Source organism: Capricornis sumatraensis, chromosome 3 (genome assembly GCF_032405125.1).
Source record: "Capricornis sumatraensis isolate serow.1 chromosome 3, serow.2, whole genome shotgun sequence".
Classification (NCBI taxonomy): domain Eukaryota; kingdom Metazoa; phylum Chordata; class Mammalia; order Artiodactyla; family Bovidae; genus Capricornis; species Capricornis sumatraensis.
In genome coordinates, this window is record NC_091071.1 from 114,056,716 (window position 1) to 114,083,667 (window position 26,952).

General features: G+C 44.8%; 1 protein-coding gene across 3 annotated transcripts in view; it reads right to left on the minus strand.

The window, feature by feature from the left end:
• CCDC93 (coiled-coil domain containing 93) overlaps positions 1 to 26,311 on the minus strand; it is a 107,123-nt gene extending 80,812 nt beyond the window's left edge. For 2 of the 3 annotated variants that reach the window (XM_068968087.1, XM_068968086.1), the window contains exons 1-6: positions 26,194 to 26,311; positions 21,554 to 21,667; positions 19,419 to 19,513; positions 11,232 to 11,343; positions 5,148 to 5,246; positions 4,314 to 4,370 (exon numbers count right to left, since the gene is read on the minus strand). In XM_068968087.1, the coding sequence (XP_068824188.1) occupies positions 4,314 to 4,370; positions 5,148 to 5,246; positions 11,232 to 11,343; positions 19,419 to 19,513; positions 21,554 to 21,667; positions 26,194 to 26,235 (519 nt within the window). In that variant the 5' untranslated portion in view covers positions 26,236 to 26,311. The remainder of the gene's footprint in view (positions 1 to 4,313; positions 4,371 to 5,147; positions 5,247 to 11,231; positions 11,344 to 19,418; positions 19,514 to 21,553; positions 21,668 to 26,193) is intronic. The other variant, XM_068968088.1, reaches the window with a different exon arrangement.
• Positions 26,312 to 26,952: the final 641 nt, after the last annotated feature.

Consider the following 26,952-nt stretch of genomic DNA (forward strand, 5'->3'; position numbering starts at 1 on the left):
CATTCAGGTATGACCTAAACCAAATCCCTTATGATTATACACTGAACGTGACAAAAAGATTCAAGGGATTAGATCTGACAGAGTGCCTGAAGAACTATGGACGGAGGTTCATGACATTGCACAGGAGGCAGGTATCAAGAAAAAGAAATGCAAAAAAAAATGGTTCTCTGAGTAGGCCTTGCAAATAGCTTTGAAAAAAAGAAGAGAAGAGAAAAGCAAAGGAGAAAAGGAAAGATAAATGCATTTGAATGCAGAGTTCCAAAGAATAGCAAGGAGAGATAAGAAAGCCTTCCTCAGTGATCAATACAAAGAAACAGAGGAAAACAAGAGAATGGGAACCACTGGAAATCTCTTCAAGAAAATTAAAGATACCAAGAGAACATCTCATGAAAAGCTGGGCACAATAAATGATAGAAATGGTATGGACCTAACAGAAGCTAAAGATATTAAGAAGAGGTGGCAAGTATACACAGAAGAACTACACAGAAAAGATCTTCATGACCCAGATAACCATGATGGTGTGATCACTCACCTAGAGCCAGACATCCTGGAATGCGAAGTCAAGTGGGTCTTAGGAAGCATCATTACGAACAAAGCTAGTGAAGGTGATAGAATCCCAGTTGAGCTATTTCAAATCCTAAAAGATGATGCTGTGAAGGTGCTGCACTCAATATGCCAGCAAATTTGGAAAACTCAGCACTGGCCACAGGACTGGACAAGGGCAGTTTTCATTTCAATCCCAAAAAAAAGCAATGCCAAAGAATGTTCAAACTATTGCACAATTGCATTCATCTCACACACTAGCAAAGTAATGCTCAAAATTCTCCAAGCCAGGCTTCAATAGTACATGAACTGAGAACTTGAAGATGTTCAAGCTGGATTTAGAAAAGGCAGAGGAACCAGAGATCAAATTGCCAACATCTGTTGGATCACTGAAAAAGCAAGAGAGTTCCAGAAAAATATCTACTTCTGCTTTATTGACTACACCAAAGTCTTTGACTGTGTGGATCACAACAAACTGTGGATAATTCTTAAAGAGATGGGAGTACCAGACCACCTTACCTGCCTCCTGAGAAATCTCTATGCAGGTGAAGAAGCAACAGAACTGGACATGGAACAACTGACTGGTTCCAAATCGGGAAAGGAGTATGTCAAGGCTGTATATTGTCACCCTGCTTATTTAACTTCTATGCAGAGTACATTGTGAGAAATGCTGGCCTGGATGAAGCACAAGCTGGAATCAAGATTGCTGGGGGAAATATCAAAAACCTCAGATATGGAAATGACACCACCCTTATGGCAGAAAGAGAAGAACTAAAGAGCCTTTTGATGAAAGTGAAAGAGGTGAGTGAAAAAGTTGGCTTAAGACCCAACATTCAGAAAACTAAGATCATGGCATCTGGTCCCATCACTTCATGGCAAATAGATGGGGAAACAGTGGCAGACTTTATTTTTTTGGGCTCCAAAATCACTGCAGATAGTGACTGTAGCCATGAAATTAAAAGACACTTGTTCCTTGGAAGAAAAGCTATGACTAACCTAGACAGCATATTAAAAAGCAGAGACATTACTTTGCCAACAAAGGTCTGTCTAGTCAAAGCTATGTTTTTTCTAGTAGTCATGTACAGATGTGAGAGTTGAGCACCGAAGAATTGATGCTTCTCAACTGTGGTGCTGGAGAAGACTCTTGAGAATCCCTTGGACAGCAAGGAGATCCAACTAGTCCATCCTAAAGGAAATCAGTCCTGAATATTCTTTGGAAGAACTGATGCTGAAGCTCCAATACTTTGGCCATGTGATGTGAAGAACTGACTCATTTGAAAAGACCGTGATGGTGGGAAAGTTTGAAGGCAGGAGGAGAAGGGGATGACAGAGGATGAGATGGTTGGATGGCATCACCGATTCAATGGACATGAGTTTGAGTAAGCTCCACGAGTTGGTGATGGACAGAGAAGCCTGGCGTGCTGCAGTCCATGGGGTTGCAAAGAGCTGGACACGACTGAGCAACTGAACTGAACTGAACAACAGTAAATGTACTGGCAGTCAACTGAGGAGTAAGTTCACACATTTCAAAAAGGAAATAAACTAAGCAATTTGAACTATTAATCAAAGAAGACCTCCAATTTTTTCTCCATTTTCCTGTATCTTGATTTTTTAAAGAGCTGCAGACAGCATTTTATCTAGCATTTTTTTGCATCCTGGCTCTGTCATCACCAATGTGACCTTGGGCAACCTAAATAACCAATCTGTGCCTTAGTTTCATCAACTGTCAAAAAAAAATACTATTACTTCATAGGGCTGTTGTGAGGATTAGATAAGTTACATACAAATGTTTAGAACAATGTTTGGACACTACATATTTGTCATTATCTCCTTAAATTCCTTTAAGAATTTAAGTCACGTTGCTAAGCAGAAGACAATTTTCTTTAAAAACTCCACTACAAATGAAAAGAGGAAATAATGTCTCTAGAGGACTGAAATATTTAATAGGTAAAGGGATATCAGGCCCAGTTTCATTGACAGGATAATCAACAGCTACCCTGGCCTGTTTAATTCTTGGTGACACAGTCAAAAAATGTAATGTTTCTCACTCTCTCTTAAGGGCTCCAAGTGAGATTTACACATGAGGATATTCAATAAACATGAACTGTTGTTTTTTTTTTAACTTTTGGGCTTCCCCGGTGGCTCAGTGGTCAAGAACCTGCTTGCAAACGCAGGAGATGTGGGTTTCATCCCTGCGTCAGGAAGGTCACCTGGGGAAAGAAATCGCAACCCCCGCCAGCATTCTTGTCTGGAAAATCTGAGGGACAGAGGAGCCTGGTGGGCTACAATCCATGGGCTTGCAAAGAGTCAGACATGACTTAGCAACTAAACAACAAATTTTTCATTTTACTGTTTTTGAAAAGGTGATAAGAGATTTAGTATAAAATTCAAATAGGACAGAGTTTATGGGGAAAAGAGAATTTCCCTTCCTCTCCTGCTCCTGGCTCCCCAGCTCTCTGTATCTGAGGTAACACTGTCATCTAATTCTCAGTTCTTTCCAGAAATGAAGCATCACTTAAAACAAGGGAAAGCAATAGCGCACCCAACCAACTGGTTATTATTTGTCATGAAAATGCGATCAGGAGAAATCTTTAACAGCATACGATGCTCTACCGGTGAGGAGGGAAAAAACTATAAATTTATATTCAAAGTATAATTCTAATTCACTGTAAAAATACACATTAAAAACACAGAAGAAATCTGTCCAAAAGTGGCTGTTTCTGTATCGTTAGATTAAGGCTGACCTTTTTTCCTCTGATTGATCAACTTTTTCAAAGAAAACTTTAAAGATGTTCTAAACTCAACATCTATTTCACAACAAGGAAAAAAAATTACTCTGTTTTATCATATATTCTTATTATTAACACTTAATACTGCCACCAAATCTGAAAACCACATCCAGGTTCAGAATGTAACTAAAAGGTTTTCCATACCTCACATTTCCCAAATGGAATTGTGGGAAGATACAAATTATAACCATAAGCTGACAAGACTTTTAAATGAGCATTTCATGTCTTTCATCCTCAAGCTACTGTTACTCTTTTCAGAGTAATCACCTGGGAAGATTACATATTTATTCTTAAAGTTAAAAAAAAGGGGGGGGGGGCAAAATAATTCAATACATTATTTTCTAAAGAAAGAAGAACTTACACCTAGGCATTGAGGCTTCATTTTCATGTAGGAAGGGTGGGGGGGTGAGGAGTGGGTGGCGCTGACTAGGTTCTGCTGGGCTCTGGCCCTGAGTGTTTAGAGAAGGCCCAAAGCTCTCCTCTGGCCCTTGTGCTGGGTAACTGCGCATGTGGATACAGACCCTGTGGTTGAGGCACGCTGCAAATGGGACAAAGGTCATCTCAGAGTTTCCCACACAAAGCTCAGAAGCTGCCTTTCCAAAGCCACCAAGGCAGTGATAACCTCTGCATCAGTTTTAGTTCGTCATTTGTTCTCTAGAGCTATGTGAAGTTTGAAGTTTATAGTGACCACTGGCACAAATGAGGAAGGGCTCTGAGTCTGAAAACTAAGGAAAACACAGGGCAGCGGCTGTGGCACGTTCTACCCTGAACGCCGGCATTAGATACTGGGCACGCACAGCAGGCAGCACCTCCCTCACACATTGAGGTCGGCTGCTGGGCAATCCCCACAGACAGAAACCTCAGGGAGTGCTGGTAGGGGGGCGGTGGGGGCAGAGGCTTCTGCGATTTAAATCAAAGGGCTACTTGGAAGCTATGACCCTATGATTTTCCCTGACAGGAGAACTCGGGCAGGGAACTCACAGAGAGGTCAACAACTGTCCTGATGGCCTTTTCTTTCCTCTTGATGAAGTCATCATCCTGCAAGACAAGAATACACAGGGATGAAACAAATCCTGTGAAAAGACTGAAACTCAATTAGACTGCTCAGCAATTCGTCTTATAAACTGACTTCTCATCACAACTTTGTCTGAAAAAGTCTCCATTTTCTAATAAATTGGAATACACTGAGCGTGAAAAAAGTAAGGGCCTCTGTTAAGGGCTCCAAAACAGATCCCTACAGCTGGTAAGAAAAAAGGGGACCACAGAGTGTAGAGGCGAAGACAAGTGTTCTCAGCTCAAATCCTCTGAGTTCTGAGACCTCAGCAAGTTACCTCACCTCTAAGCCTCAGCTTCTCCAGGGGTGGGAGCGATCATAAGGATCAAGAAGCAGAAGGCATGTAGTGCTCTGGGACTGGAAAGTAGCAGGTACCTGACAGGAATCAGCAGTTACTGTTGCTGTCATTATCACTCAACTGCTTCTACAGCTGTGTTATCCTAAGCAGAGAGTCTCTTGAAAAGCTTCATACAATTATACAGAAATATGCTCATGTTCTTGTAATTCAATAAAAGGTCTGGATCAAGTACCAAAATTGAGAGAAAAGGACAAAATTATAGAGCTTGGCACTCAGTGCCCATTCAAAGAGCACAATTCAAATGAACCAAGAGGTCCAGTTTCAGTGCTGACCAGGTGGGCGCAGAGATGCCATACAGTTGGGTAGGAGCACAGGGGAGCCTGAGCTTACTCTGCTTCTTCCAGGGGGTCCCTAACTGTGCACTCAGGTTCTCAGCTGGACAAGAAAAGAGCAGAACACTGACCTCAGGCAGACTGTAGGTTTTCTGGAACTGGGATATGGAGTAGGAGCGGATGTAGTCACCCATCTCTTCTTTTGTTTCTATAGCTCGCTTCACCAGCCACTGGGGAAGAAAGTGCAGAAATGTGAGCTAATGGGGATGAAACGCGGCGAAGTAAAGGGTAAAGACCAACTCAGTGATGGCGCAGGTCCTGAACCTGAATCACAGAACATGAAGTAACCAGATGACAAGCAACCATCAATACACACTGCCCTGCAGGGAAATCAGCCACTGGTCATCTGGATGCTGAGATCAGGCGGATTGGAGCTGACAGCCTCAGAGAAACCTTTGAGCCTTGCTCCAGGTGCCCAGGCCTCAGTTTCCTTCTCTGCTAAAGTGGAGGGCAGAGTATCATTTCCTTTCACCTCACAGAGCGACTGCAGGAGCAATGAAACACAAGTACCAGATGGCTCTGTAAATACTGGAGCCCAACACAAACACAGCTGCTCCCCAAAGCTTCCTGCGTCTAATGGCAGACCTTAATGGAACCCTCTCCAACTTGTGCTGCTTGTGCCACAGACCAGAGGACGGAAAGAGAGCAGTGAGAATACCTAGCATAACCCTTGTCTGATTGATAGGTGAAAAAATCCCTTGGATATTCAGATTTGAGACCACGTGTACCAAGGACAAGCCTCAGACCTCAGATGTAGCTTAGCACTCACAGCATTCATACAACACTGTAAGCTAATGGGCACTGACCGCGTTTTACAGAACTAGCTCAGAGGGATGACATTAATCCGTCTAGTGATCCATAGCCAGCAGCTGCTGGCCACAACCTGGAGGGTCCACCACAAGGACATGGCATGTCTGGGCTTCATGCAATGTTTCCCAGATCTACGGAGCTGACATGTGCAAGGAGCCACTCCTCATGTCTGCTGACTTACACCTCCAGGGAGCTGAAACATTTCCCTACACACACCCACACCCCACAACCTGTGGAAGGCCCAGCCACTCTGAGCGTGAGAATGCAAAGTACAAAGACAACCTTTACTTTTCCTCCTGACTCTGCACTCATTCCCATTATTACTGAAGACCTTTGTGGAGGTGTGCCATGCTCTCTTCAGGGAGCTACAAAATTTCAGGGGAAGTTTCTATACAGCTGTTGTGCTGCCTCAGAAGGCACAGCTGCACACAGTACAGGGCTCCTGCTCAGGAATGGCAGGAAACTCAAGTAAAGGAAATGCCAGGAAGCAGTTTGCCCACAAAAGCAGTTCAGTTCAGTCGCTCAGTCACATCCGACTCTTTGTAACCCCATGAACTGCAGCACACCAGGCCTCCCTGTGCATCACCAACTCCTGGAGTTCACTCAGACTCATGTCCATCGAGTCCGTGATGCCATCCAGCCATCTCATCCTCTGTCGTCCCCTTCTCCTCCTGCCTTCAGTCTTTGCCAGCAGCAGGGTCTTTTCCAATGAGTCAGTTCGTTGCATCAAGCGCCCAAAGAATTGGAGTTTCAGCTTTAGCATCAGTCCTTTCAAAGAACACCCAGGACCGATCTCCTTTAGAATGAACTGGTTGGATCTCCTTGCAGTCCAAGGGACTCTCAAGAGTCTTCTCAAACACCACAGTTCAAAAGCATCAATTCTTCGGTGCTCAGCTTTCTTCACAGTCCAACTCTCACATCCATACATGACTAATGGAAAAACCATAGCCTTGATTAGATGGACCTTAGTCAGCAAAGTAATATCTCTGCTTCTGAATATGCTATCTAGGTTGGTCATAACTTTCCTTCCAAGGAGTAAACGTCTTTTAACTTCATGACTGCAGTCACCATCTGCAGTGAGTTTGGAGCCCAAAGAAATAAAGTCTGACACTGCTTCTACTGTTTCCCCATCTATTTCCCATGAAGTGATGGGACCAGATGCCATGATCTTCGTTTTCTCAATGTTGAGCTTTAAGCCAACTTTTTCACTCTCCTCTTTCACTTTCATCAACAGGTTCTTTAGTTCCTCTTCACTTTCTGCCATAAGGGTGGTGTCATCTGCATATCTGAGGTTATTGATATTTCTCCTGGCAATCTTGATTCCAGCTTGTGCTTCTTCCAGTCCAGCATTTCTCATGATGTACTCTGCATATAAGTTAAATAAGCAGGGTGACAATATACAGCCTTGATGTACTCCTTTTCCTATTTGGAACCAGTCTGTTGTTCCATGTCCAGTTCTAACTGTTGCTTCCTGACCTGCATACAGGTTTCTCAAGAGGCAGGTCAGGTGGTCTGGTATTCCCATCTCTTTTAGAATTTTCCACAGTTTCTTGTGATCCACACAGTCAAAGGCTTTGGCATAGTCAATAAAGCAGAAATAGATGTTTTTCTGAAACTCTCTTGCTTTTTCCATGATCCAGCAGGTGTTGGCAATTTGATCTCTGGTTCCTCTGCCTTTTCTAAAACCAGCTTGAACATCTGGAAGTTCATAGTTCATGTATTGCTGAAGCCTGCCTTGGAGAATTTTGAGCATTACTTTACTAGCATATGAGATGAGAGCAAATGTGTGGTAGTTTGAGCATTCTTTGGCATTATCTTTCTTTGGAATTGGAATGAAAACTGACCTTTTCCAATCCTGTGTCCACTGCTGAGTTTTCCAAATTTGCTGGCATATTGAGTGCAGCACTTTCATAGCATCATCTTTTAGGATTTGAAATAGCTCAACTGGAATTTCATCACCTCCACTAGCTTTGTTCATAGTGATGCTTTCTAAGGCCCACTTGACTTCGCATTCCAGGATGTCTGGCTCTAGGTAAGTGATCACACCATTGTGATTATCTGGGTCGTGAAGATCTTTCTGTATAGTTCTTCTGTGTATTCTTGCCACCTCTTCTTAATATCTTCTGCTTCTGTTAGGTCCATATGATTTCTGTCTTTACTGAACCCATCTTTGCATGAAATGTTCCCTTGGTATCTCCAATTTTCTTGAAGAGATCTCTAGTCTTTCCCATTCTGTTGTTTTTCTCTATTTCTTTGCACTGATTGCTGAGGAAGGCTTTCTTATCTCTCCTTGCTATTCTTTCTTTGGAACTCTGCATTCATATACTTATACCTTTCCTTCTCTCCTTTGCTTTTCACTTCTCTTCTTTTCACAGCTATTTGTAAGGCCTCCTCAGACAGCCATTTTGCTTTTCTGCATTTCTTTTTCTTGGGGATGGTCTTGATCCCTGTCTCCTGTACAACGTCAGGAACCTCTGTCCATAGTTCATCAGGCACTCTATCAGATCTAATTCCCTTAAATCTATTTCTTACTTCCACTGTTTCATAAGGGATTTGATTTAGGTCATACCTGAATGGTCTAGTGGTTTTCCCTACTTAAAGCAGTGGCCAGAAGTAACTCTAGGAGTACTCTTTTGTTGCTAGAATCCTCCATCTGTTTCTATCACTCCACTCCATCCCAACTCCAGACAGTAACCTCAGGCACTGACTAAAATCCAGAGGTGCAGGGGCTGAGGATCAGATGACATTTGGGGCTACTCCAGCCCCTCATCCACACCCCAGCATGGACCCTGTACATCTCAGGAGGCTGACTCCTGCTCAACTCAATTTCACTCTGCTTTCTTTCCCACCTAGAGATCCACTTTCTGACCTTCATAGTTGTTGCCTTTTCAAATCTGCCTCTGTTAATTAGATCTACATTGAGTTATTACTTGGCTGGATCCTGGAGAACGTGCTCTGATGAGGAGGGCAAAGCCCACTGATTCACAGGATTCCCTTAGAGACACCATGGCTCTGTTTCAGAGTTCCCAACCTGAAGAGCTGAGGAGGGAGCCTCTAGGAGAGCCAAGCTCTGCCGCAGGGCCCTAGCCTTCAAGAAAAATATCTACCTTCACAGGATTCACATGCCTCATGTAGGAGAAAAACATGTGACCTGGAACATGTGACCATTTCCACTGTCCTGCTGCATTCAGAGTCACCACAGCTGTGCCAAACGGCAAGAACTCGGGTGGTGGACCTAGACCCACACAAGAAAGCTGTCCAGCAGGTCCCCGCGGCTGGTCGACAGCTGTTCTCTCACTGGTGTCCAACGAAACAGGAAACAAAACCACAGGCATGTGGTGAGTTCCTCGCAGTGCTAAATGTGTTCATTTGGAAAGACTGTTCTTTATTCTCAGAGTGAGGGTTAAATGGCCTTTCTTTCAAGAAATGATAGAAAAAGCAAAATAACTGTTACTTTTAACAATGTCCTTGCCTGCCAAAATACAGGTGGCAACCACAGATCAACCTCCATTTTTGCTTTAAAATTTTGCAGGTCCACAAAATTAAGAAGGCTGGTAACCACTAGCTGAGGCTCTCATGTCCAGCGAGGAAGCCCTCAGGCATTCCATTCAGAACACAGACCATCAGACACTCAGGATACCCAAACCAACAGCAGAAAATCACCTTCACACTCTTCTCATATGTGGACTATCATTTTGGTCCTCCAACTTCTAGCACAGGACTGAGTAAAGTCTAGTCACAAGAGATTCAGGTTGAGGCAGAAAAGGCAACAACTTCACAATATGATAGCGTTGAAGGTTTTGGTAAGAATTTCTACAAGGTCCCTATTTCCTATTTTCACAAAAGGATGGGGGTACCATCCTCTAACGAACATTCACATCAAATCCTGAGTTAAAGTACTGGCCTCAAATGTACAAATTTAATTTAGAAATTTCATAGTTAATTTGAAGTCTAGTTCAGGGGAAGATTCCCAGCAGCAGTAACTACCACAGAAACAACTACGTAACCCTTAGAAAGCACTGACTGAGACACACCAGCCCTTCAGCCATGTGCTTTACACACAATAACTTATTCAACCTTCATTCTATCAGGTAGCTGCTATTGTTATTTTCCGCTTAACAGGTAAGAAGTGAAGACAGCTGCCAAGATCAGACAGCTGGAAAGTGGCAGAGTCAGGATCTGAACCCAGAGAGTCTCCACAGTCCAGGATCTTAACCGCTACACTACATAACTTTCACAGAATCAATGAACTTCTCTAGCAGGGGCTGGGTGGCTGCACGGTGGTAGAGGGGGAAAGTTCAGGCTTAAGGACAAGGAAAAATTTAGAGCAATCTGCCTCTTCACTCACTAGTTCTCTGTCCGTAAGTCAACTGATTATCCACTATGAGTCGCACTTTTCTCAAATGTAAGACTGGGATTACAACAGGTGCTTCAAGGAACTCTATTAGGACCTGAGGCTAAGTCCTGTCCATATAGCAGGCAACAAAGTGAGTCCTTGTACTCCTCCTCTCTCTGTGGTATCTGGAGGAAAGGCTGAGGCACAAAAACCACACAGCATACAGGGACCTGCACAGCATGAGCCACTTCATTACGGGGCCTCAGAAAAAAGCTGGGCTAGAGATAAGTCTCTTGTTAGAAATTCAGTCCTCAAATAAGGACTGAATGCCTACAAAGTGCCAGACATTCCATGAGGTGCCAGAGACACAGGACTGAGCAGGACAGCCCTGATACCGGCCCACGAGAGACAGAGATAAATAACCGGACACTCTGACGCACATGGTCACAAATGTGGTGAGGGAGATCCCTGTGAAGGTAGGGAATATGCTGCGTAGAAGGATATAGCAAAAGAGCCTGCTCTAGATCTGGGGGGTCAGGGGAGCTTTCTTGAGCAGACATGGAACTGAGAGCTGAAGGATGAAGGAAAGGAGAGAAGGGAAGAGCTTCCCAGGCTGAGAGAAAGGCCCCGTGACAGGAAAGACGTATAGTATGTGGGAGGAAACTGGAAAGAAAGCCAGGGGGGCTAGAACATAAAGAACAAAGAAAAACAAAGAATAAATTGAGGCTGGAGAGACAGAAGGGAACCAGAGCATGGGGGCCTCCCAGAAGGGCAATGAAAAGCTACTTGTGGGAAACATTCAAAGATCAGAACAGGTGACTGAGTGGAATGAAGGTAGACTGAATATTGGCAACTTCTGCGGATAACATTAGGGAGTGCAGTCATGCTGAGGCCACCAAATCCATGCCACGCCCATCAGATCCAGGATCTAGGCCAGAGAGCCCGAGAGCCAGACCCGTTACAGGAATGCCAGTGTTCAGAGGACAAGAAACCCCTCAGACGCTCTCACCTGGACAACAGGAAATATGTGAATAAAATCCATCCCCTGGATCTGGTGGGGCTCCAGCTGGTGTGGACATTTCATTCTTGGCAGGACAGAGACGATTTTTTCTGATAGAGCTCTGCTCGGAGGAAAACAACAAGCCAAGAGTGAGAACACACTAAGCGGCTCTTAAGACATCTCTACCATCTGGGCTGCATTCCAGAGGGATCCAGGGCTTCTCAATACCAGACCAGGACCACATTTCTCCTGGCTGACAGCAAAGTGAGAAAAATAAGCACAATTTAGACCTGTGTGCATGTAAGGCCACAGAAGGAAAACTGCATTTACCCTTAATTCCAAGATCATGTTCATCCTACTTTTTATAAGAAAATATTTTGTTTCTTCATGAAGTTATGGTGGTAGCCATTTTTTTAAACATCCTTACATGGCAAAGTAAACAGTTATTAGTGCTGCATGTTCTCCATTTCACTTTGTAGTCTTTCTTTTTGCAAAAGTCTGCAAACCACTAGGTTAAACATTTTTTAAAAATGTTCTAAGTATCATTCGTGTGTGCTTAGGTGCTCAGTGGTGTCTGACTCTTTCGTGACCCCATGGACTGGAGTGGGTTGCCATTCAATCCTCCAAGGGATCTTCCCAACCCAGGGGTTGAACTTGGTCTCATGCATTGCAGGTGGATTCTTTACTGTCTGAGACACCAGGGAAGTTGAAAAATCATCCGGGCAACAAATTAATTACCAGACTTTGTGCCAAGTGCCCAGAATATTAAGACAAAACATGAGGTCTCAGGCTTGTGTAGAAAAAAAAAAATTGAAGTTTCTACTCTGTTAAGAAATATTTTTGAAATAAATAATAGCCTTTAATTTTGATACTCTAAAATTAATCCTAGATTTGGAGGAACCACTCTTTTTCCAAAGAAGAGGAGTTTTCAGCTTCTCACAAGGGACATGACCCCTCTCCTCCACCTTGCGTGGTCCTCCCCTGAAGTGGCTGGAGGAGAGCAGGAGGCAGGCTCTCTGAAGCCCAGAGCATATCTGACCTCAGTCAGGAGGTGAGTACCCACCCCCACTGGATGCCCAGATGAGCCCTGGCCCGGGTGGGACAGTTTCATGGCAGGAGTGAAAGAAGAACTTATGTGCAAGTTCATTTCACCACAGATTTAAATCTGTGATCAGCTGCTATTTGATCTCTGATTATCTGGTTTCTATTTCTTGTATCATAGTCAGATCAGATTAAAGAGGAGAGAGAACAGAGGTTCAGTGGGCTTGCTAACCCACAAAGCCATGGTACACAGCCTAGGAACTCCGAGAAACAGTCCAAGCTGTGGTCTTGTGGGGCCATATGGAGAAATGGGGGCTCCTGGCTCAGCCTACATGGACAGTTTAGGTTATATCCTCATTTAAGACATTAAAAAATTTCAGCCAGAGTGGCCTCATCTACAAGTATCAGACTATTTTCTAGCAGATAAAGGCCATGGTTACAAGGTTAGCAGGTTCTTACTAGAGGCTTCAATTACAGCAAGTTTTGGGTCTATCTACCGAAAAGGTATCTTTTGTGCAAAGAAATCTTGCACACTTTTGTCTTTCTGCAGTTCCACAATCCTTTCCAGGAGACAGACACCCATAGGACCAACACCTAACTCAGGCCCAGATAAGAGAAAATATCTAACTTAAGTTTTCCTTAGCACATTTCATGCCCTCGCTCTTGGCAGGAACTAAGTAACCTTGAAACAGAAGCCAAATGACTCCCAGAGAAGGCTCCCCAGAGAACACATCACACAACCATGTTTGTATCTACAGTAGCGTCACAAGGCAGGACGAAGCTTAAAACTGCTGAGTGGAAACAGTCATAATCATAACATCAAGTCCAATATGTTAAGAGAAAAACATGTGAAGAGGCGAAGTCTGCTCCCTTACTGCACACACTCACAGAAGGCAGGACTACCCACCTTCCAGGAGGGAAGGATGCGGGAGGACATGTTCACTGCAAACAGAAGCGGGCTGTGATTCATGCGAAAGGTCTGAGGCGTGGAAGCAAAGTGTCATCTGACTCCCAGAGCCCCTGTGGGCCTCCTTTCTGAGTAGCTCGTCCACAGGACACAAGTATCTTCTCTGTCCCAGTAGGGAAGCCTGTGGTTGCCCAGCTTCTCCTGGGGTCTGAATGGGACAGTTTGGTAGAAAGGACTGACACAGTCATTTGGCAATGTTATCTAAAGCTCTCTCTTAAGTTTTACTTTTTAATTTAATGTCCATAAGACTCCCATGTCTTGTTCCTTAATTTCTTTGAAATTTGTGAGGGGAAGAAATGGGTGCTTAATTGGCTCTGCTCCCCAGATTCCAAGCTTAGCAAGTGAAGATGGTCACACTCTGGCTTCCAGTCCTTGCTTGGGCAGGTCTAAGAATTCACTCACACCGGGACCACCTAGTCAAGTCGTGTTTTGGTTTGGTAGGAAGTGAGCTCCCTCTAGTGGCTACAGATTTGTGGCGCTATGCAGGGAGGGTTGCTGATAGCCCATAACCATTCAGAAGCTTAAAAATCAGAGGCTGACACCAACACCATCCAGCCAACCCTCCACCTTCAGGCAAGGTTCTCTCTGGCCACTCTTCAGAGACGGCCCACTCTCCCAGTTCATAAAGGCCCTGAGGGAAGGATGCCTAGGGTCATCTTGCAGTTTATAACCCTGTTAAACCTGCCTCCCAGAAATGACTGCCAAGTGTGCAGCGTCAGCAGCGTGTAGAAGCTGAAGGCACTATTACTGCAAAGGGCCGTGGGGATGTGGGAGAAAACAGGCTGGCTTGGGGGCAAAAGTCAGGAAGACTTCCGACAGAAACCTACCAGTCTCCTTTTGGCTTTTCCCTGGGGCTCAGAGTGGATCCTCTGACTTTCTGAAAATCAGGGAAAATAACAAGTGCAGAGGTCACCAGACAGGCTTCCCAGTCTATGCTTTTAACACACCCACTTTTCATTACTGGAGGTAAGTTCGGTTCCTTTAGTTTTCTAAGGGTTCATGCACTGTTTCCTCCTCCACTGCACAGTTTGAAAGAGAGCGAGTTAAACCAGGGTCTAAATTCCAAGCTCCATCACCCACTCTGGTACTTTTGGCGAGCCACCCGGTCCTTCTGGTCCAACACTACAATCATAAAATGAGGGTTAATCTCTGTCCTGCCTATTCAAGGGTTGCTATGAAGGTTAAATAATAAAGGGCACGTGATCTGTACACAGGTGCCTAATAATGTGTGTTGACGTGCATTGTAGAAATGAATCGGTTACAAGCCTAAAATCTTATTTATGGACCTTGGAACACAGCACTTTGTGGTGATGGGATTTCAGGACAAGCTGGGGATGCAGAGGGGAAGCTCAGGGAACCCAAATGAAAGAAGGATCAAAAAGGAGGATGAGGCCCCAATGGAGGCCCATCCACAAATGAGGCCCATCTGGGCCCCAATGGAGCACAGATGGAAGATAAGCATGCCCTATGAGGCGAGTGCGTACTTTAGGGATGCTGCTGCCCCCTCCCATCTGCTGGGATGCACAGAGGCACTGCAGCACACGGCAATAATATCTGAGTTGTACCAAACCAGAAATTTCGTGGGAGGTCCCTAAACGCAGAACACAGACTCAATGGACACGAGTTTGAGCAAACTCCGGGAGGTGGTGATGAACAGGGAGGCCTGGCATGCGGCAGTCCATGGGGTCACAAAGAGTCAGACATGACTGAGCGACTGAACTGAACTAACTGTAGCAAACCAGAAACTTCGTGGGAGGACCCCAAACACAGAACACGTCCCAAAACCAAACAGAAAAGATTTTGGATAATTCAGTGCCCTGCGGCTATGACATTTCTTCTACAGATAATAAAGAATCAACTGCCTGATGAATCTGCTAGGAGTCTGCTGGGTCTTTACAAGTAAACCCAGTCCCCAGCTTTGCTTTCACATCAAGTACTTATCAGGAAAAATAATACACCCTCCACTCCTTAAACAAACCCTGTGGGGGCAGATGTGCTTCAGAACTCACAATTCTTTAGATGTTGTAGCTTAGTAGATTAAGGAGTATATACTATGTATTCCAGATGTTCAAGCTGGTTTTAGAAAAGGCAGAGGAACCAGAGATCAAACTGCCAACATCCAAAAAAGCAAGAGAGTTCCAGAAAAACATCTATTTCTGCTTTATTGACTATGTCAAAGCCTTTGACTGTGTGGATCACAAGAAACTGTGGAAAATTCTGAAAGAGATGGGAATACCAGACCACCTGACCTGCCTCTTGAGAAACCTATATGCAGGTCAGGAAGCAACAGTTAGAACCGGACGTGGAACAACAGACTGGTTCCAAATAGGAAAAGGAGTACGTCAAGGCTGTATACTGTCACCCTGCTTATTTAACTTATATGCAGAGTACATCATGAGAAACGCTGGGCTGGAAGAAGCACAAGCTGGAATCAAGATTGCCGGGAGAAATATCAATAACTTCAGATATGCAGATGACACCACCCTTATGGCAGAAAGTGAAGAGGAACTAAAGAGCCTCTTGATGACAGTGAAAGAGGAGAGTGAAAAGGTTGGCTTAAAGCTCAATATTCAGAAAACAAAGATCATGGCATCTGGTCCCATCACTTCATGTCAGATAGATGGGGAAACAGTGGAAACAGTGTCAGACTTTATTTTTGGGGCTCCAAACTCACTGCAGATGGTGACTGCAGCCATGAAATTAAAAGATACTTACTCCTTGGAAGGAAAGTTATGACCAACCTAGATAGCATATTGAAAAGCAGAGACATTACTTAGCCAACAAAGGTCCGTCTAGTCAAGACTATGGTTTTTCCAGTAGTCATGTATGGATGTGAGAGTTGGACTATGAAGAAAGCTGAGCACCGAAGAATTGATGCTTTTCAACTGTAGTGTTGGAGAAGACTCTTGAGAGTCCCTTGGACTGCAAGGACGTCCAACCAGTCCATTCTAAAGATCAGCCCTGGGTGTTCTTTGGAAGGAATGATGCTAAAGCTGAAACTCCAGTACTTTGGCCACCTCATGTGAAGAGCTGACTCACTGGAAAAGACTCTGATGCTGGGAGGGATTGGGGGCAGGAGGAGAAGGGGACGACAGGATGAAATGGCTGGCTGGCATCACTGACTCGATGGACGTGAGTCTGAGTGAACTCCGGGAGTTGGTGATGGACAGGGAGGCCTGGTGTGCTGCAATTCATGGGGTCACAAAGAGTTGGACACGACTGAGCGACTGAACTGAACTGAACTATTTATTATGTAAGACCCACTGAAATCCACAACAGCATCCTATCATCAAAGAAATGAGTATTTCTGTAGCAAAACTTATGAATATTCACATAAGTGGGATCAATAAAGACCATAAATAACCTTAAGTCAGTCAGATCATGTTTTGCTTCCAATTAAAGTTTTATATCCACACTTCAAAGAAAAAAAAAAAAGCACCAACATTTTCACTTTTTTTTTAGATTTCAGAAATACAGATTGAGAATCCTAGCTCACAAAGAATGCAAAAGAAATCCCAGAACATCAGAGGTCCCACAGGTGTAAGAGGCAATCAGCTCAGACTGGAACAGCAAGAGGCTTCAACCAAGAGTGTACTCGAGAAGGCAGAGAATTCATGTTAGTCAACAGACTGATTAAGAAGCTGGCTGATCTCAGCTACAGGTGAAAGTACATGCTTCTTTGTCAACAACAACAAAAAAAAGGCAATCAGAAACGCAAGGGGGAAAAGAAGCTTTGTAAAAATGCAGTGTGCTTGATTCTCAATGACTTGCAGAGACCACCTCCACTTGCTTGGGCCAAATACTTCAAAGTCATCCTCCATGCTCCTCTTACTCACACTCTAAATCAAATATGCCGTGAGATCCTGTTGGTTCTACCTTTCAAACAGATCCAGAATGCCACCACTACTGGCACACTGCCCAGGGGAGGATTACTGTAACATGCTAAAGAATCTCCCTGATTGTACCTTCACTCCTTTAATTCAGTATTCAGATGAGGGGTCCTTCTTAAACACAGAACAAACCGTGTTCTTGCCCTGCTCAACGCCCCCTACCCCCGTGGATTTCCCACCTGACTCAGAGTAAACCCCAAGTCCTAAACCTGACCTACAAAGCGCTACCTGATCTGTCCCATGACCTCTCTGCACTTCGGTCTGCTGCTGCCCCCTCCCCATGGCCCCACCCCCCACCACAGTACACTCTAGGCAAGCTTCTGCATAGGCCTTCACACTGGCAGTTCCCTCTGCCTGGAACCCTCATTCCTCAAGTCTTAACTCTGGTATCACTTTCTCAGTGAAGCCTACACCGACTTAAACCACAACTGCTTGCCATCCTACGTCTCTCCTCATACCCTTTCCTGGGTTTAGTTTTTTTTCATGGTACATATGTCTACACATACTGTACTTATTTATTAGATTAGTTTTTGTCTGTCTCCTCCAACAGACTCTAAGTTCCATGAGGATAGCACATTTTTCATTAATGCATCCAGAACATTATGAATGTAAGGGTTCAATAAATATTTGCTGATTCAATGAATAAATGAAAAGAGATTGCTTTTGACTGCAATACTTCAAATATTCTCCTTTAAACAGCACCATTACAGTCCAGAAAATTACCGTTCTTTTTCTGACCCCATCACAAGTCTTAGTTCTTATTGAAAATACTGTTTATAGATTTACTTTTAGAATTTACCTGTAGATAAAGCATGCACAACTTAACTGCTACTATAGAACAGACTATAAACAGGAGAAACTACTTTATATTAATGGGTCAAGAAATAGAAACTTAAGTAGAGCAAAATTATGCAAGCGATCATAGAAAAGAAAGATAGTAATTAAGAGCGGAAGTTGGAAGACAAAGGGGATGTCGTGAGTGGTACAGGTGAGCCAACTTCCTCCTCTCGTTGGACTTGAATGAAACCGAGTATACAAAGGTGGAGACATATCAGTGACCACGATGAAGAATCTAAAACCTAGACAGTCAAAGATGACTCTTTCCAGGGAATAAAACTAGGGTGTAAAATGGCAAAGAGGAGAGACATCAGCTGCATGTTTTGCTCCCTTTGGTAGTATCTGAATGTTTCTTGTACGTTCACGTATGTAACACCTTAATAAACAAAAGAACAAGGACACACTCCCCTGCTGGGTTGGACTGGATCATCGGGAGTACAGCCACACACCTGGACTCCATTGGACCCCCCAGGTGAACTTTTCTCTGTGGGTGACTGGACATGATGCCACAGCCTCACACACACAGGTGTCAGGATGCAGCGCCCACTATTCATGGCCGGGCACTGATGGCAGTATTACTGTGTCAAACAGCATGAACTCCTTAACAAGGAGCCAAGAATGCCTTTTGGTCTTAGTGTTAAGGATTTTGGTGATTCCCAGGGACTTGCTTTTCTTCTACTATATGGAAAGTATAAATTGGATAATTTATTTTTTCTTCTTTTGATGTCTTTTTCTTCTTTTCAGCCAAATCTGTGTCCCATCCTTAGGAAAACAGGGCCTTCTGGCTCCTCACAGTTGTGTTCTTTACCCTCAACTCTGCCTTTCCTTCCCTTTTTGCTTTGCTTCACTTTTCCACTATTACTGCTCCCTCATGCGTGCTCATAAACCATCTTTAATCCATTTAGGGGAGGACAAGGCTTCAGAAAAATAAGTAAGTAAATCACAGACTCCTATAGATCTGAGATCACAAACCCTCTTTCTGTACATAAAGGAAGGCTTGCCCAAGGTCACACAGCTGTCCACTGGCAGGGCTGGCAGAACTGGGATCCCAGTGATCTCATGAAATCACCAAGTCCCTGGTGAGCTACAGAAGATCAGCCAGGGCACCCTTCCAGGATGTCTTTGGCAAGGACACAGGCAAAGTGAGGCTCTGCCTCATGCAGAGGCAACAGGGCGGGGAAGATTCCCCTCCCTTCAACTATCCAACTTCCATCCAAATTCAATGCCTTTGGAAGGAGATATTCAAGCAATCAACAGAAATTCTGATCAACAAAAAACACCAGCAATAGCCTATTAACATCGTAATAATATTAGATGACTCTCATGTGTTAGCTGTGTGACCTTGGCTTCTTTTAGTCCATGAGTGAAGCATCTGACACAACCTTTGGCACACAGCAAATGCTCAAGATTTATCTCCTTTTTCACTGTTCAGGCTCATCCATGGAAAGCCCAATAACTTACATTTTCTGACCTATTGTAGAGTTCTCCTGAAAGAGTAAATCAACATCCACGTCAAAGTTGCAAGTGGTGATGCACCAGGTCATTCCTCCCACCACCTGCAAGACATAAAAAAATACCTATTTTCTCTTCCTAGTTTGGGAAGAAGCGAAGAAGTGCAAGGCAGATAAAATAGAAACAGTTTTTATATATAAAATTGTGTATCCTCAGAGAGAGACAATATGTGTCCTGGCTCCATCCACTGCAACTCATCTAAACAGCTGCTGCTGCTGCTGCTAAGTCACTTCAGTTGTGTCCAACTCTGTGCGACCACAGAGACAGCAGCCCATGAGGCTCCCCAGTCCCTGGGATTCTCCAGGCAAGAACACTGGAGTGGGTTGCCATTTCCTTCTCCGATGCATGAAAGTGAAAAGTGAAAGTGAAGTCGCTCAGTCGTGTCCTACTTTTAGTGACACGATGGACTGCAGGCTACCAGGCTCCTCCATCCATGGGATTTTTCCAGGCAAGAGTACTGGAGTGGGTTGCCACTGCCTTCTCCCATCTAAACAGCACTGCTGAATAAAGCTTTCTGCCAGAACAGGAACAGTCTGGATCCACACTGTTTAGTGTGGTGCTTCCAGCCACACATGGTTACTGAGCACTTGAAACATGTGGCTAGTAGACTGAGAAGCTGCCTTCTAAGACTAAATGGATGTATGATGCAGATTCTCTTTATACCAATGGGGACAGACATTAACTCTCAGCTGAGAGAAGCCTTAATCCAGTTAAAGTCAAGTGCAAGACGGCAGAAGAATTACGAGTTTTATGGACCAGATATGTGGGTAGCAAGGGGCACATTCTGTGGCTTATTACTTAATTTCCATACATCCCATATTTTCTTTTACCTAAAGGAGATGAGAATCTGTACTCTATTTTGTCATGGGACTTCTCTGAGATGCAAATGAGACCAAGGCTAAATATCCATTTGAAACAAAACCTTTATAGACACAGCTTGATCTTAGAAAAGATCAACAATGAATCTTATCCCTGGCTATAGTGTAGACTCATGCGAGATGCCTAATAAAATACAGATCCCAGTCCCCAGCCCACACCTAACAAACCAGAATTTCAAAGGCTGAGACCTATACATCTGTATTACAAAAGAACCTGTTACATGCAGACAGGGCTTTGGCCCACTGGCGAACTCAACGCTTCCTTCTACCAGGAAGCTTGCCTGGCGTGTCCTGGTTGATCTGGATGCTTCACTTCTGTGCACAGTTCATTGTGGCACTTAATGAATTGTGCCACTTATTCTACGTGTGCTGGTTTACCGTCTCTCTTTCCAGCTCTTCAGAAGTCAGGCTCTTTGAGTACAAGATCTTTGTTCTTATCCTTGTGCTCTCAACCCTACTACTATTCCTTATGTGTAAGAACTGTTCAAGGTTCGGCCGAATTAAATGACTTCATCCAATAGCAACTTCTTTCTTCTCCAAACCTAGCATTCAGAGCCCAGAGTATACCTGGCAACTATCTGTGAGCATCCCAACTTGGGAAGAAAGTGAAAGTTAAAGCTGCTCAGTTGTGTCCAACTCTTGGTGACCCTGTCGACTGTACAGTCCATGGAATTCTCCAGGCCAGGATACTGGAGTGGGTAACCATTCCCTTCTCCAGGGGATATTCCCAACCCAGGGATCGCCCAGGTCTCCCGCATTGTAGGCAGATTCTTTATCAGCTTTATCAACTTGGGATAGCTCCCTATTAACTCAAATTACTTTATCTTATGGACTTCCCTGGTGGCTCAGACGGTTAAGCATCTGTCTACAATGTGGGAGATATAAGCTTTATTTTCCCACCCAAACTTTAAGCTCCTTGAAAGGAGAAACTATTTTGCTTATGTGTACTTCTCAATCTTCATGCACAACATGACTTGAAGATGTATTTTACTGATACATGATTATTTTCTTTTAATAGGAAACAAACACTTCCATAATGAATCTGAATCCTGGAGAAATGCAACATGGGTACAGAGAAAGAAAAATACAATCTCTTCTTCCTTTCCACGGTAAACCATGCCATCCTAAAAAAAATACCCTGCTGCCACAGTAAACCATGAGATCCTGACAAAGACTAGCCTAATGGTTAGAAAGATTTCCTCTTACCTTGTCAAAAGGTGATAAGCCTTTAATTCTTGCCCTGAAATACCCAGCTGCAACCAAGAGCTCCAGAATTTCAGTCAACTTGACATTCTGCTCTTCATCTTCTCTTGTTTCTACCTAAAACGAAAGCAAAAGGCTGGTAAAAGCTACCTTGAATAAAGGAACACCAGGTCTATTCCCTGATACCACAGACTCACTGCCACGGAGCATATGATATTGGCAATTATCACTGTGTTCATGCAGTAGCGTGGGGACACAGTGCTGCCAGAGTCAGACAGAACAAGGTCCCTGCTCAACAAGCTGTTAATCATCATAGATGGGGGAGAAGACATGCACAGGTGTATCGACTGTTCAGCAGCTGCTGAAGGAATCCAGGGAAAGGAAGACTTCAGCACATTCACCACCCTGTTCTCTAACATGTGACTTATATAGCAGCTTCTCAACTGGATTATAAACTCCTTTCAGATGGAACAGGTGGTTTGTTTTGTTTGAACTTTACACTCATCTTGGTTCTAGAAGTTACTGACAAGAGGGGCAAGAACAAAGAATTCAATCATGTGCCCCCTCTGCACTTTGATCTCTATAGCAAACACAAGGAAGGCTTTCAACACAGACACATTACAGGGCGATTACTACCATGTAACAGGGCTGCCTTAAAGATAATATTTACTGGATACATTTAAATAGGGATTTGATTTAAACATTCTTTATTTATATCCTACCTTCACTCCAGGCTGTTAACTCCAAGTTCAATACATCTAAACAGACTAGTACTTTTGCCTCCATACACTTTACTGAACTGTACCTTTCCTGTCTTCCATTATTGCAGAAAATAAACAACTGCCTCTCTACAGAAAACAATGTCAAGATACCCTGGTTCATAGCCTCATACCCACCTCTGACTATTCCCTTAGCCAACAATGCCTGCTAAATCTTCCTTAATTATGCAACTCACATTTCTCCTATCTTCCATTTGCATGTCATGCCAGGACAATGGCAACTGCCTCTCAATCTTTCTTCCCTAATAGTCTATCCTGCTCACTCCTTCCTAAATCACAGCTTTCTCATCACCCCTCTTTAGCGCCCAGCCCTCATCATTAAGGCATCACTCACTGTCTACCAGTTAAGTTCCAAATGTCTTGGTTTTGCATTCAGATCTTGGGTTGCAACCTATCTTTTCAGCTCCATCCTTTAGCTCCCACCAAAACAATCCAGACACAGCTGTGGCCAACCTAAACAAGCCCTGCTCATTCTCATTCCTTCACTGATCTCCTGATATTCTCCACCCACCCAGATACCACCTTCAAACTCCAGCTCCCATTCAATGTCATCTCTGCAGCTTAAAATGGTCATTCCTTTGCATTTCTATTTTATTTATAGTCTGTCATTCATACAATTACTAACCTCTTTTGAGTGGCATGCCTGTCTTTCCAAACAGACTATTAGCTGGTTGCGTGAGGGGTGGCATATATTCCATCTATTAGCCACCCATGTTTATCTCTCTATTCTGAACAGCATTAGGCTCCAAGGACACACTTATTAAATATGGAATGACATGCTTAACCATCAGTCACATAAGCTCCATGACCTAAGCCAGTCATGTATTAACAACATATTTTCATAGTCATGACACTGATAATGGAAGGTCAAGTTTATTTTAAAAAACAAACTTTCAGGCGAAGGAGCACACATGTTAACACATAGTCGAACATGGAATTATTAAAGACACTGTTTATCTCCTGCAACAGGCAGTGCTGGAGCGGACAGCCTTGCAACACTGCTCATTTCACTTCCCTCTCAAATGACGCTGGTCCAGGCTAGCAAAGATTCTTTTTTTTTTTTTTTAATTTTAAAATATATTTTATTGATTTTAATTTTCAAAAAATATAAATTTATTTATTTTAATTGGAGGTTAACTACTTTACAATATTGTATTGGTTTTGCCATACATCAACATGAATCCGCCACAGGTATACACATGCTCCCCATCCTGAACCCCCCTCTCTCCTCTCCCCCCCGCACCCTGTAACTTCCCTCTGGGTCGTCTCAGTGCACCAGCCCCAAGCATCCAGTATCATGCATCGAACCTGAACTGGCGATTCATTTCATATATGATATTATACATGTTTCAATGCCATTCTCCCAAATCATCCTACCCTCTCCCTCTTCCACAGAGTCCAAAAGACTGTTCTATACATCTGTGTCTCTTTTAGCAAAGATTCTGAAGGTTAGCATTCACTAATTCCTAGCAGACATGCAAAAATAAATATTAATTATTCACACCTTCTCTTCCTTGCAAAAGGTTTGTGATGGTTGAGAACCATCTACAAGTCAAGAGATTCAAATAAGAGAAAATAAAGAACAGTTATGGTTCACAAAAATAGAACAGAAAAGGAAAATGGGATAATATAAGTATTTTCTTAAAACTCCTGGGATGTAAAAAAGGAATCCTTCATTTATTCAATCACGTATCATGAAGATACTTCCAAGAAAAGGACAATACATCAGGACAATCCGGGAGGGTCCTCCCTGCCACACCTAATGGGCACCCTCTGCCCACACCTTGGGGAGTGCATGGCCCACACTTCCCATCCACCCACCCTCAGAATGGAGAAGTGTACTTCTGCAATATACCTTGTGAAGTAATTTTCTTGCACAACACAATGAATGGGGAATGTTAATAAGACACCAAATCCATTTCATAGGTTAACATTAAAACAAAATGCAAAAGGGTCACTAGCTAATATGCAGTGAAAGAAAGAATACTCTAGCTTGAAGCCATAAACATCACCAGGCTGGGTAACACATCCAACTCTTAAAACTAAAATTCGAATAAAAAGGAATGCTGTAAGCTGTTAAACTAGGAACACTAAACTGTCAGTTGTCTTGGACCATAGTTCATGTAAGCTGGAAGGCAGGGCCACGTCTAGCTATCTCTCTTTCCTTCACGTACATAAAAGCTTTTACAAAATTAAATTTAATGAAATAACCAGACTAGTGACAGCTTAATGACACATACTATTCATATTCATACATACTAGTCTTTGAACTAAGTGAATCCTCTTTGCCTAATTGCCAGGAACTTGGAAAAGCGACAAATTAGACCCAGTCTCCTGACAGTGAAAGATTAAACAAAGGACAAAGGAGGTGCAAGTTGTTGTTGTGCTGTTTTTTTTTCCTAGAAAGACCCTACTGGTGGTACACTGGGGCAAAGAATTGAAGGGATTTGAGTTAGAACCTGGGAGATCAGACAGAGTCCACGGCAAAGTGCCAGGCAAAAAACCTGATGAGAGCCTAGAATTTAAAAAGGCAAAAAAGAAATATCAAATCAAATCAAATCACAGAACAGATTCTAGTCTTCACAAACCCTGGTCCATCAAAGCAACTCGAATGTCAAGTGTTAGCTAACAGAAGGGTTCTGACATTACACTTGCTAGGTTTCCTGAAGATGCTGAAATAGATTTCCATTCTGGGAGCAAACACTGACAGATAAGTCTGTTCTGCAATCGCTACATCTCCAGCTTTTACGCACAGAACAGTGTTCCCTCAATAAATGGTACTAGCGGGATTTAAGAACTAAAGGATTTGGGGAGGAAGGCAAAGAAGCAAGACTGGCCCCAGGCAGTTAAGTGTGAAGGGACCACGCACCATGTCAAGGAATCAGTCCCTCTGACAAATACCTGCTTCAGAACCTTAGGAAGGGGACAGAGGCGCAGCATGGACTCCATTTCTTTCAAGAATCTAGTAAGCTAGACTAGTTTTTGAGTAAATCAACTGGAAGAGAGCACAGATGCAAATTGTCTAGATAAGTGATATTTGCAGCCAAAAGGAAATGCACTTTTCCTCTCCTCCCAGATAATGTGTATATAAATCCAGAAACCGCTGATCACCCTGTCCCTCGGGATCGACTGAGTACTTAATAACAAACATCTCTGGAAGGAGAGGCACCCGCTCTCCCTTCTGGAGAAGCAGCGACGTTTCCGCCCGGCCACTCCGCACGGACGGAGAGCGCGTCTCCACCGCGAACACCGCGGTGCGCTGACCCGGCCGGACACGACCTGGCGCGCGCCCGGCTCCCAAACTTCCTCCAGCCAGCCTGGCCCAGCGTGGGGACAAACGCAGGGAGGCAATCCCCCCCGACACTACGGAGGCGGGTGCCGGCCGCCAGGACCCCGTGGGCCCGGGGGAGGCGGCGATAGGCGCCACAAGGTCACCGCCCTTTGCACAACCCGAGCCCGGACCGTCCCAGCGCGCGTCTCGTGACTATTGGGCGCAGAAGCCTCGGTCCTCGGGGCGAGCCGTGCGGCGCCGGGGGTCGGAGAGAGACTGCCGGAGGGAGCCAGAGAGGTGGGGATCCCAGGGCCTGGGACGCCTGGGGCAGCGTCGGGGCAGGTATTGGCCAGAGAAGGCTCCCTCCGTCCCAGGAGACCCGGCACCGTTTGAAGCTGGTCTCCGCCCATGTCCACACTGGGGAACTAGCTTGGCCCCCAGAGGACAGGGCCGGTGCTTGGGGAAGAGGTCACACCTGAGAAAGGAGGCGGGGAGCCCTAATCGCTGCCGGATCTCCCAGTGCTTGCGACCCCGCAGGCTCGGCCCTCGCTCGGAAACCCGGACGTGTCAGGGAGGGAGGAGGGGTTCCTTACCTCCGGGAGACCCTGGCCTTCCGGCCCCTTTGACAACCCCATGATCCCGTCAGACCGCCCTGCGGCGGCAGCGAAGCCCGCGGAGCGTCCAGAGGAAGCTGTCCCCGGCCCCGAAGCTGCTACCGGGGTGGAGGGCAGAGCGGAAACTTCCTCCGCGGCCGCTGCCGCCGCAGCCGCCGCCAGAAGCCTGGAGCGCAGGGGCTCGGCGGAGCATGCGCGCTGGGGCGGGAGCGCTGCGCGATTGCGCCTGCGCGAGGGCAGCCCCGGGCCAGGCCCGGACCCACGCCGGCGAGGAGGTGCAATCCAGGCCTCTTGTTGCGGTCGACGTTCCGCGTAGCTTCGCGCCGGGGCTCTGCATGTTCCTCCGAGGTGCTTTATAAAAGGATTATTCCTCAATCCTGGGGAAGATTTGCATCCTGCCTCCCCTCTCTGCTTCTCAGAGGCATCGGATGCCCCAAGTGGGTTTGGTCCTCTCCGCGAGCCGAACTTCGGAAGCCCGGTTGCTCCCGGATCAAGGCTTGAGCAATGATCATCTTGGCGATTCAGACCCGGGCTGGTTCTAGTTCAGAATCGGGGTGTCCCCTGAGTTACACGCACTTGGGCAAACTTCTTGATATACGGACCAGGGAACCGAGTCCCCCAAAAAAGAATTGTTAGGCTCACTGCCTTCCCTCCAGCCAGTGAGTACATCGTGTTCACTCACCCTAACCACCCTCCGTTTCATGTTCTTCCTGAGAGGAAAGTCATCTCTGAGGATGC